This window comes from Drosophila virilis, chromosome 4 (genome assembly GCF_030788295.1).
Source record: "Drosophila virilis strain 15010-1051.87 chromosome 4, Dvir_AGI_RSII-ME, whole genome shotgun sequence".
Lineage (NCBI taxonomy): Eukaryota > Metazoa > Arthropoda > Insecta > Diptera > Drosophilidae > Drosophila > Drosophila virilis.
The window spans coordinates 13,147,183-13,159,395 of NC_091546.1; the positions used below are offsets into that span (position 1 = coordinate 13,147,183).

Genomic DNA, 12,213 nt, shown 5'->3' on the forward strand with positions numbered 1-12,213 from the left:
CAGACAGCTGCTGCCAGAACAAAACTTCCACTGTCCAATTTAGTTCATCCTCATGGTTCTTGCGTCTAGGGAACTACAACAAGCCGATGGCAACATTTGGTCTCATGCTGTTGTTGCACTAATGACGCGAATCGGCCTAAATAACAAGCTGCTGGCACTTGGTCAACAAGTGTGGGCTGTGCGGGGGGAAGCTCTTTAAGCCAATGCCAACTGCGTTGCTAACTCGGCAGTCGATTTTTTAGCCCCCTCCCTTCCGCCATTACACTGCGCGCACTAATGAGACGCAATGGGACCACAAAATGGAAATTAAGTAAAATGCAACAGCGACCAGCTGCGACAGTTGGAGGCGTTCATGGGCGTGGCAGTTGGTTAGATAGATTTGATTTCATTAAGTTGAAGTAGGCGAAGCTGCCTCAAGCAGCTGACAAATGCCCGCTCAAAAATACCCAAAAAATAGGTTGGCAACGAGACGAAAGTCATTTTGAATTGTTTAAATCAGCGAGGAGTGAAATAGCTTCTGAAAATGAATAAAGATACAAGAATGAAACTAGCCGCTGAGGCATTGCGAGAATTTCGTGTCGCCAAGTCGTTTCAACCAACGAGTGATATCAAGTATTCAATGTGCTTCTCGCAGAATGGAGAGCATCTGGTGTCCTGTGACCATCACAATTTGATTCTCTTCAATTGCAACAAGCTGACACAGCTGTGTATGGTACACATGCGGCAATTTCGTCCGGAATTGGTTAGCTTTACAACGCAAAATGATCGACTGCTGCACAGCTCGACAAAGGTAACTTGCACAGAGAGAGAGAGAAAGATGTCCGATATCGATGTGTTCGTAAAGAACAAGCCGTCTCGGCTTTTTAATATTAATAAATCTTCATCTTATCACGCTTCTCAGGTGGACTGTGCAATACGCTATCTGGATTTGAGCAGTCACCAGCACTTGGGCCTATTTAGTGGCCATACGAGTGCATTACGCGCCCTGTGCTTACAGCCAGGCAGCGAGCATCAGTTCATGAGTTCTGGCTGCGATGATCGTGTGTTCGTGTGGGATCTGCGCACCTGCGGCTATACGCACCAGCTGAAGCATCTGCACAGGCCACTGCTGGCCTATGATCCTACCGGCAGGGCCTTTGCCACCTGCCACAATACGGAACGCATTGAGATCCATGATGTGCGCATGCTTAGCGCAAAGCCTTGCCAGCAGTTTGGCTACCAGCTGAACGAACTGGCCAAATGGACGCAGCTGCAATTTGCGCCCGATGGCAAGACGCTGCTGGTGAACACCGACAATGCCTGGTGCTTCAGTGTGGATGCGTACAGGGGTTCCTTTCGGCAGGCTTATACAGGCTATGCGAACCGGCAGCAGCTGCCGCTGCAGGTCTGCTACACGCCCGACTCACAGTACGTGTTGGCCGGCGCGGACAACGGACGCATCCATGTGTGGGAAGCGGTCAGCGGCGATCCGCTGGTGGTGTTGCGAAGCAAAAGCCATTATCCGATGCAATGCATACAATTCAATCCCAGGCGGAGCATGTTTGCGAGCGGCGATGTGCGAACCCTACTCTGGCTGACCCAGCGCAAGCACGAATTGAAGCCGACTGCTATTATAGATTTGACTGCCACGGATGACAGTGAAGTGGAGTTGGGTGAGATCAAGACGGCTTCTAAGCGTCAGCGGCAGAGAAGAGCCTGGCCCATGCCCATGGAGCTGCCACGTTGGCCGCCGCCGTCGCCGCCACCAAGAGTTTTACGCTGGCGCAGGCGGCGCTTGAGGCAAGTCGAGGATGCCGACAGTCTGGAGGAGGGTGAGCTACGTTGACGACACAGACACACATACCCACACACACTCTCTCAACTATCAATCAGCGACAGGCGCACTCTCGCCTGGACCTGGCCAGCGCCAGTTGCTGGCAAGTTGTGCAATTGGAATTGCAATTGCATCACTTGGCCAAAAGTTTCAAGAACTGGCAGCCAGCACTTCACAGCTGGAGCCACTAAAACAACAACAGCAAGCATAACAACAACGGGCACAAGTTGGACGCCTTTTTCCTTTGAGACACACAAACGCACACACACACATTGTCGGATTTTGCCAGCAAATTGCACAGCTGGCTGGACTTCGAGCTGCGCTCAGTTGGAGACTGGTTGCATACTTTGGTGGCACACAGTTGACAGGCGTTTCATTTACTTAAAGTTCTCCACAAAAATAAAAATAGTTATTTGTACACTTTTTTAATATTAATGAAATCCTTTTGAAACAAACACAGCACACAAATTGCTCTTGAACTTTCGCCAAGTTCTATGCAATTCTAATTGAACATGTGCTTCAGCTCAGAAAGACTGTTCCGGCAGACAAGTAAAGCTTCCTCCGCTCAAGTTATCAAAAATTGTGGCGAATTGCATGCAAGTTGGATGCTTTCAATAACTTTCGCCCATAAAGTGCTAAAGTTGATGTGTAAAAGCATCTAGTTTGAGTTTGAGAACAAGATCTTAAGCTTGATAACTGCATAGACAAGCGGATAAAGTTAACTTTTCGAATTTCTTGCGTTCCATCAATTTTGCTTGGTATTTTTTGCATGCTAATCCAACAAGATTTGATATTTTACATACATACATAACAAGATATATTAAATAACATACGTGAATTACATAACGATTAAAGAGAATAACTAATTATTGAATAATTAGAGCAGAAAATTTGTTGTTGCTTAAGAAATCCTTAGACAAAACATTTTTCATTAATACTCTGTTAGTTTCACTGAATATGTACAGGCTCGTGTAAGACATAATTGAGGCAGCTGTTAGTTTGAGAGACACGGAAGTGTCTTCCTTCTTCACTGCGGCACAGTTGGGTCCCCAGCATGGGCATAAGCTACTTAAAATTAGAATTGAATTTATGCTCAGAATTATCATAATGTTAAATCAATTATCTATGGGCATGGCCAACGGCAATTGGGATTTTCAATCACATAACTATTATATCTTTGAACCCTTGGGATTAAATTCAGCTTATATCCACCCACACACTTGGATAATGGTATCATTTGCATATTCCTGTCATAGTTTTCTTTAGTGAATTGAAGTGTGGAGGGCAAATGTGCCACGGGCGGGCAATTCAGATGTCAAAGTACATTTGAATAGATGTCAGCTCGAGTAGTATCGCGGCAGAGGTGGAGAACAGCCAGTCATTAGGCTAATTAACTAGAAATGCTGCAGGCAAAAGCCTAAACATGTATAAATTAAACAGGCATGCGACAAATTTGCAGCTAAGCGGAAACGGAAGCGCGCGTGTCGCCATTTTGATTTGCCATGGCCATTACCATTAGCGAGCGTTATTGTTGCTGTAATCCTTGTTGATGCTGTTATTGTTGCTGCTGCTACTGCTGCTGGTTAGCAGCCTTTGAAGCGTGTAAACGCCGCACGCGCACAGCTAAAGTAAAATTAATTAAAAAGGTGAACAAAAATTGCAAAAGAAACGAAACGCAGCGCGTGACTAAATTGTAAAACAAACACAGAATTTAGGCTGCGCATCTGCCTGCCCAATGCTCCAGCAGCTGTACACTCAGCGAAACGCGAAGCTGCTTTTATTTCCAGCATAAACAGAAAAGCTATCTTAAAATAGAACGAACCTTCGTTGACAACGCTTTGATTTGGATTCAGTGCAACATATTTGCTGAAACTCTTAAGTTTTTCTCTGAGTGTATCGATTGTTACTGTGAAATGACGCAAGAATATTTAATGCGCTGCTCGTTGGGTAATAAAAGCGGATTTCTTTTGGGCTCAGCTCACAAATCTTGTTTGGGCTCAATTTGTGATTGGGGGGTGGGTGGAAAAACATGTGCATGGCCCGTTGCTCTTTTATGAAGTATGAAAAGGAAAACGACAAAAAAAAAGAAAAAAAACGAAAACAATGAAAAGTTGTTGCAAAACTTTGTAGTCAAAAAATATTATCGACGAAGAATTTTTGTACTTCAGGAGCCAATCAATTGCATGCATCGAAGCACGGAATGAAGCAGAAACAGGCCAGTTGGGCATTATAATAAAAGTGATTTAAAGTCGTCTACAATCCATACTTATTATAAAGAATCAATTTGACCTCAATACATTACAAGCTTGGCAGAAGGGGGTGGAGCGGGTGGGGGCAGGGCGGCTGGCTGTTTGCTAAACTTTTAAATTACTCAACGGGCACTTTCAATAATGGCAGGCAGCAACTGCCTGAACTCTCCCCGTAAAACTCGTACTACCTGATGACCTCTACTTGTAGGTCTTAACAGACTTTTAGGCGGCAAAACTTTTACTTCGTACGCTTGTACTCTTTTTTTGTACCCTAAGCTTATTGAAAATTAGTTAAGTGGGTATTACGGTTTTATGTAAATGTATATAACATATAAAAACGAAAACGAGTTTATCATACTTTTCGATATATTTGACCGTCATATCGATAAATATCGATTTCAAGACTGCATGATTAGACAATAATGGGAGCTAGATACTAATTAGTGAAGATAGATAAAAATGGTCTTACCTTGTATATATATTAGGTTTCCATATTTCGACTGTGGAACCGAATATCTTAAAGAACTCATTTCCCAGAGATTTCAGAGATTATGTAACTTTTGTTTGCTTTTGGATGAAAGGAAGCCGGAATGTTTGTGAGGGCAGCTTGGTGCTGGGTGCAGGGTGTCTCCTCGTTGGGCACGCCCGACTAGACAACTTTTACTTGTGTTTCTTCATCTGGTACTTATGCCTTGAGACTTCAGCTAGGACTTTGACTTACCCTACGCTTTCGACAAAGTTGTCTTCAATTTTTTGCTGGAGTTGCCCAAGGGCTTCCTTCGCTTTGGTAAGGGGCACTGGAACAGGACGTCTATTTCCGCTACGGGCGTAAAAATAACAATCGACTTGCAGTTTGAATACATCACAGACTCGGTTGATGGGGGGATGGAGCGGCCAGTTGGGCTGGGCGACGGAACGTTAGCCAACTTCCGTGCTTGCTTTGCGTCTTTTTTAAGACGGCGGGATTAAGTGGATTTTTAAGTGGCAGCAGCAAAAGTGGCCACGGGCCAGCTACGGCTTAACTTTCCGACTTAGGCCCCATCCCTGGTGACACAATTACATGCACGTTACGAGCATTTCCCCCCTGCCTAATCCCCCGCACACTCACTTGCCACTTCCGCTTTCCGGCTGAAATAAAATGGCTTAGCCATTGACATGGACAGCACGTGCTAATGGGCAGTTTTTTTGCTGGACTGGCCATTGGTCCACTATCAACAGGGTGGGTTGGTTGCCAGACATTTGGACTTTTGGCCGCTTACTATCTTTCGTGTTGTTTTTGTTGTTGTTGTTGTTGTGTGTTGGCTGTGCAATTGCGTCCGTTGATTGGTTTCAAAATTAGCAAGCAATTTGTGTGGCTCTCTTGAAAGCACATCTATTAGTTAGTTTTAAAAGTTTCCACAAAAATTCAACAGAAAGATCTTGGAATAGTCTGTTAGTCAATTGAATTGGCTTGAGGCGGAGATATTATCAAAAATATAATAAATGAAGCTTGCATATTAATGATGTTTTTAATCATTTTAGCAAAAATTGTAATGTTCGTTTATATTTTGATTAGTGTATTGAATAAGGTATTACATATCGAATGCCAGTCGATAGACCCGAACCACGGGAGTTCAAGAGGCGTATTATTTATTTAAATATGCTTGCATAGCTGTTTTGATCCTTTATCAATAAAAATGATATACATTCAGAGTAGTTTTAAAGCACTGCTTCTTATTTTTAAGCATATTTTTTTATATATTTTATTTACTTTTGCCCACTGTATTGCTCAGCCTATGGAAATTTGTTGTTAGAGTGAGTTTCAAGGCGTGAGAGCCCACCTATCAACCTGTTATCAACTTTTCAAGTGGCAGGCAGCAAAATTTGCACTTTCCACGCCAAGGACGAAACGAGTTTAACAAAACCATTTATGGAGCCCTTCCAATTGTTGTCATCAATGGGGCAATTGAAGTCAACACTCAAATACTCATTTGGGGTCAGAAGCGTCTGCTGATGTCCAACATTGATTGATCCTTGCAAAATGTTCGACGCGGGCATAAAACACCCTTTCAGAAAATGGTTAGAAAAACAACAATAGCAACAACAACAACAACAAAAACCAGACGATTCGTTCAACACATTCGAAAACCCATTCGAACTGTTGGCCATAGGTTCAATTTGGTTTCTGATTGCCTCAAATTAACCGAACGTTTTGCCGTTCCGTTCTCCTCTCTGGGGTTTGACGATTTGTCAATTGTCCACTGCCTGTCAAACTGTCTTCACTCTCTCCACCCTTCTCCATAGAGCTGCCTGTCAGTCAATCATGCATTCAATCAAGCAACTCATACAAAACACTCGGAACACTCAAAAGCGTCGTCTCTAAAACTTTGATTTGCAATTTTGTCGCGCCTTTTAAATTGGAATTTTCGCTCACAGCCCCCAGCCCTTTACCCTTTGCCCGTTTCCCCTCGCTCCCCGACACAGCAACTACAACAACTGTCACAACAACAAAAAAACAACAACTACAGTGAATACAATCAGAGTTATGCGCTGTTGATATGTTTTTAAGCGTCTTTTTTGCCTTTAACTGCAAACTCGCGGCTGGGCAAATGCTTTTATTTATTTTTTATGGCATGACAGGCAAAGGATGAAGGGTTTGTAATGGAACGTGTTGGTGAGGGGGGGGGGGGGGAGGGGGGGGGGCGTGTGGCAACTTAGAGCTCAAAGGTTTTAGCCATTGCCAGGAACCGGGGCCAGAGTTGGCATCGCCGGCTCCATCGCAGCTGCAATCAGCTTAACAGTAACTAGAAAATAAATTGCATTCGATTTTGTTTTTCTCACATTTTTATACCCTGCACCAAAATGGCTAAATGGGCAATACTCATTTTTTGTGGGATTACTTTTAAGTTTTGTTGTTTTCTTTGACATTTATAATTCTCAAAAGGTTATAACATGGAAGAAGTGCTTTGTTTTGTTATTTATTCATGTTTTTACTTTTGTTTTGATTCGTTTTTTCTCTATCATTTTAAGAATGTTTGACATATTATTTGTCACGTGCCGCTTTTCATTTTTATTATTAAATTGTTTATTCTTAACTTCTTAACTAGTTCTATTGGCTCATATTTGTTCCGTAGGATAACCTGTACTCGATCATTATTTTTCTAAATACTTTTGCTTTTACGCTGGCTTTTGGTGTTTATTTGTTTTTTCTTTGGCGCTCTCGTCCTTTGCCGGCCGTTTTGTTATGCTTTTTGTGCTGCGTCCTTAAATCCGCATTCCTCCACCGCATCGCCCCCTCGCTCATCAATCGTTATCTTTTGTCTTTGTGCTGCGCCGTTCGCTGTGGGACAAATGCGTGATTGGCCAGGGCGCGCGCGAAGTTGCACAAAGCGCAGCCGAATAAAAAAACAAAGCAAAACAAAAAGAACGCTAAGGACGACACGACCAAAACTACAATTTCTGCAAACTAAGTGAAAAATTGTGCGCCGCAGCAAATGTTGTCATTGTGCGGTGGGTGGCTGCGGGTGCTGGCGGTGGTGGGTGGTGGTTGGCTTGGATGGTTGAGTGGTGCACTTTGTTATACCCGTTCACAAGAAACGAAGAGAGTATATTGGTTTTGCGCAATATCCGGCTGAGCGTAAGAACTCAATACGTTTAAAGATGAAGGCATTTTAATTTGGACTATATACATGTTTACATTCAATGCAGATAAAGTCGGACGCCAGATTTGAGCCATAGTTTGTGACCTACAGTTTTAAAAAGGGATCAGAAAGGGGTCTGCGACGTCGGAAGGCATTTAAATATGGAATATATATTTGGTTTTATTTAAAATATATAAAGTCGGACAGTTTTAAATGCTTACTGGTAAAGCGTTGTAGCTGATATTCATTTCAGAGTTGACTTTAGGCGAGTATTTCGCAGTCGGTTATATGTGACTGCAACACGTTTGCTTGTTTTCCTTAGTGCAGCTGCCAGTGGACGGCTTTTAATGTGATTTTTTTTTAGTCCGGCACGTGGCGATCAGCTCAGGCTGCAATCCCTTGCGCTTTGCTTAACCAATTTGTTTGGCCCGCCAGCACAAATTGAGGCCAAGTTTGTCGGCTGTGATTTGGCCGAGCCAACAAATTGTAGCGCATTAAATAACGGCATGAACTATTTTTTAATTGAAATTTTCTCTGTTTTGTGTAGCGCATTTATCAACCCAGAAAGCAATTGATAATACGCCTGGATAACTGCAACTACATCTGTGTAACAACTGCAATTAAAGGTGCTCGAAGTGTTAATAAAATAAATGCAATTTATTTGAGGTCTACTAAATCGATTTCAAACACTGATCCCATCTAAACTTAGCTCAACCACAGAAACTTGCACCACAAGTGGCTTACACACACACACAAGCATTTGTGTTTGACACTTTTGCAAAGTGCTGATTTGAAGTAGCAAACTATTTGAATACCCTATGTTTAATGGCATGCTAAGCAGATGAAGTCGTTGTGACTAGCTGAATATAAAACACTTGCAGCCAAGCTTATAATCGCAATTTCTGTATGCCCTAACGTTTGTTTATCTACAGGCACTAACCGATTCTTTCTATCATTCCAGTTTATTTATAATCCTCAACTATTATAGCCCTTTCTATGAAAGGGTATACAAATCGAAAGTTTGCTGGATGTCAACTCCTTTCTCTTGTGCTCAATTTTAATTAAAAATCAATCGATTCGTACTATTTGATTAGTTTACAAACATTTGCACTGCCATAGCGTGGGTCGCCAGCTCAAGCAATCAAACTTCAAATATTACGTATACGCATTACGTATACGCAGAGCGTGCGCATTAATCATTGCAATTGCCGGGCGGTAAGTTCATATTTTACGGCAATTAGACGCCTCAGTGGCCATAATTAAAACCCAGTACGAACAGGTGGCATAAAAAAGGAAATCAACCGACACCTGACACTTTATTTTACGTGTTGTTGTTGCTGTCATAATTGTTATTGTTGCTTTGGGAGCTCTTGTCGTGTCTTTGTACTTGAAGCGAACGAACGCTTTATATTTAATTTCATTATATATTTTGTTGGCCATAAAAATATGATTTATATATGGGCAGTCGGACGTTGAGGTGGGCGGTGTGTCCAGTGTTTGTTGCGCATCATTAAAATCAAAAGGGGAAATGCGAAAGTGAAAGTGTGTGTGAAAATACTAAAATCATAAATCAAATTTTATTACCTAAACGACAATTATTTTGCCGCAAAAATCAAAACGAGACTCGAACAAATGACAGCGTCAGCAACAGACAACGTTGTTATTTTCGATACCCTGTAGCCATAGAGAGAAAGAGTAGAAAGGGGGGTATGCTTTGGTTGGTTTGTCTTTGTTGCGTATAATTAGATAGATATTTATAGAAAAAGCAAATCCTATGTCATATATAGATTGTCACAATTTCCAATATAATATATATCCATATCTATTATGGAAAAATATATCATTTTGCTTAGCGCTTACCCAATACGTGATTAAACCAAGCAGCAGATGATTCTTGGAGCTGATAAAGTATTTCATGAGTCAGACAAAATTGCTTACAGACAATTTGGAACATAAATACTACTTTCGTATCTAATAGCTATCAAAATGTTAGACTTAAAATATATCTTCCCGAAGAAACGAAAAAACGAAATGTAATATAAGCAAAATTCAAGAACAGGGTATCTTTGAGTTAGCCACGCTCGATTGCCACAATTTATGGACATTGCCTTTTTTCTAGCGGGTTTATAAATAAATGCGAAGCTACATGTGACAGGGACACACGCGGCACGCAGCTTGATTTATGGGCCAGAGAAATGCTCATATGCAGACAAATTCCGGCTAAAATTGATCACAGTAAACCAAGCTGAGCGAGAGGGGGCGGGGGCGGGGGTGGTTTGCTGGGTTGGCTGAACAACGCTGCGTATGAGTTATTTTAATTACAATAATGGCATGTCAATTAGAAAGCTGACATTGTGACACTTTTGGCCAGAAAGACAAGCAGCTAATTAATTACGCAAGTGGCACAGAATGCGGTTAGTCCTTGCAAATAATTAAATATGAAATAAATATAAATGATTGAAATAGAATAATGAATGAAAAAACTGCTGTTAAAGCTGCACAAGTTAATAAAATTAAACCAAACAATTTTGCGGCAATGCGAGCAGCTTAAGTTGATTTACAATATATATTTTAATTATACAGCGCGTAAACTAATTAAACCAATACAGTCGCAGTCAGGGCACCGCACACATGAGGCGTGCGGCAGCCAGGCAGGGGGCAGGCTCCAGGCGAAAGGGGCGTGGCTGTCGTACACGCAGCAAGTTTTTAAGCTCTATTTGTTAACTTTAATGCCGCAGCAAACGAGCAAGCGGGCACGTCATAAGCATAGAAGAAGCGAAAGGCGGGGTTGAATGGGCGGGTGTGGTTTTGCGTGTGTGTGTATGCGTGTTCGTTGTGGGTTGTGCACAGCAAATGAAGTGCGCTTGGATGGTCGCTGTGCGAGAAAGCAATGCCGCATAATTCCTTGTTAGCTGCAAGTCGCTGTAGATCCAGATATAGATGTAGATATAGATGTAGGTGTAGCAAAAGCCGTTGTTGGGTTAGTGCTACGTTTATGAGGCATGAGGTTAGCCATGTCTAATGGAAAGCGTATTTGGCTTGAAGGCGGGCGTGGCAGCTGTCAGAAAAATGCAAGGCTACTATTTAATTAAAATAGTTGATTTTAAACGCTGCCAATATGCAATTTGACTTACCTCTACAACTTAGCCCGGCTTATTGGATTGGGTATATTTTATATTAACAGAGTTGTCCAAAATTTAAACACTTAGAAAAGCTATATACATAGTTGAATGGCAAATAAATAACCAACATTTAAAAGCTCACTTTGATTAAGTTTGTAATATTGATATTATATATAAGCTATAAAACCTGTTGTTGTCATGTCTGTTGCCATGTTGACATGCAAGTTCTCTATTGCAACAGCTTGACAACTTGACAGTTTAATTTCTTCATTACACACCGATAAACCAATTGATTTGGGCTCAGAACTTAAATCATTATATGTATGCGTGACATGTCAAAAGTCCTTGCCTATTTTGGCAGGCATGTCACGCTTTGATACAAGTAATTTTGATTTATTTATTAAAAGGCAACTGCATTTAAACCCCAATTTTTTTTTATTGAAATAACAATATTATTTAACCCCGCTTCGTTTCGATAGTCGATAGTTCTTAATTTTTTCTGTTGCTTGTAGCTCTGTTAAATGATTTTAAAAATGTTAATATCATCAAATCTTCAGCAAGGCTTTTTTACATAACATACAAACAGCAGCAGCATTTGTCAAACATGTAAATCAAAACAACATTATTTTTGAGTTTATTTATGTTAAATATATATTTTCGTATTTCTAAAAATATATGAATAGGATTGAGGATAGGATATTTGAGGATACCAATTGATCATTTAATTTTTCAGGTGAATTTTGACTAAGAATAAGGTTTCCACATTAAGAAGCCAAATTGAGCAATAGCTCCAGAAAGTCGGTTGAGTTTTGACCGAGTTATGTGTATGTTTTTGTGTGTGTGATAGTATATTTTATGTGCGTATTCGTCTGTGAGTGTGTGACTGCGAGTCAATACTCACATTTCAATTGCCGATCAAGCACTTTAGCCTGTTTACAGGGTATACTCCTTACAGTTATTACAGCGTTTTAGCTCTATTTAAAATGAATATCACGTGCCATCAGCGCACACTCTTGCACAACACACACACACACACGCACACACAGAACACACACCCAAAGCTTACACGTACATCAAATCAAGGAGAGGTGTAAACTTTATTAAGCATACGCCATGTGCGACGCGCGTTTCTCCTTCAATTCCCTAATCATTTGACAGCTGCTGTACGGCTGCTTAAAGTTTACTCCGGGTATTATGGGGGTTGTTGTGGCAAGCACATATTTTATTTAATATTTGTTTACTTAAGTGCCACACAAATAGTGTGTACTAGTGTGTGTGTGTGTGTGTGTGTGAGTCGGTGTATAGGTGTGGGAGTTTGTGTGTGTGTGTCTGTGCGTTTGTTTATTTTTACTGTCAGTTGTCAATTATTTTTATTGGCAGGTATTATTATTTTGTGTGCATATTTCTAT

The 12,213-nt window shown here is 41.2% G+C and overlaps 1 protein-coding gene and 1 long non-coding RNA gene across 3 annotated transcripts; one reads left to right on the top strand and one right to left on the bottom strand.

The window, feature by feature from the left end:
- Positions 1-454: 454 nt before the first annotated feature.
- Positions 455-2,249, top strand: LOC6627611 (WD repeat-containing protein 82). Its single transcript, XM_002051942.4, has 2 exons — positions 455-790; positions 902-2,249. Exons 1-2 carry the CDS (start codon positions 524-526, stop codon positions 1,823-1,825), a joined length of 1,191 nt encoding a protein of 396 aa, XP_002051978.2. The 5' UTR covers positions 455-523; the 3' UTR covers positions 1,826-2,249.
- Positions 2,250-10,234: 7,985 nt separating this feature from the next.
- LOC116651582 (uncharacterized) lies at positions 10,235-11,214 on the bottom strand. Of its 2 annotated transcripts, none has more exons than XR_004304595.2 (2): positions 10,817-11,214; positions 10,235-10,740 (listed from the first exon to the last, which is right to left on the bottom strand). It is a non-coding gene; the product is annotated as an uncharacterized lncRNA (long non-coding RNA). The 2 variants fall into 2 exon arrangements; XR_004304594.2 differs by having other exon boundaries at positions 10,235-10,759.
- Positions 11,215-12,213: the final 999 nt, after the last annotated feature.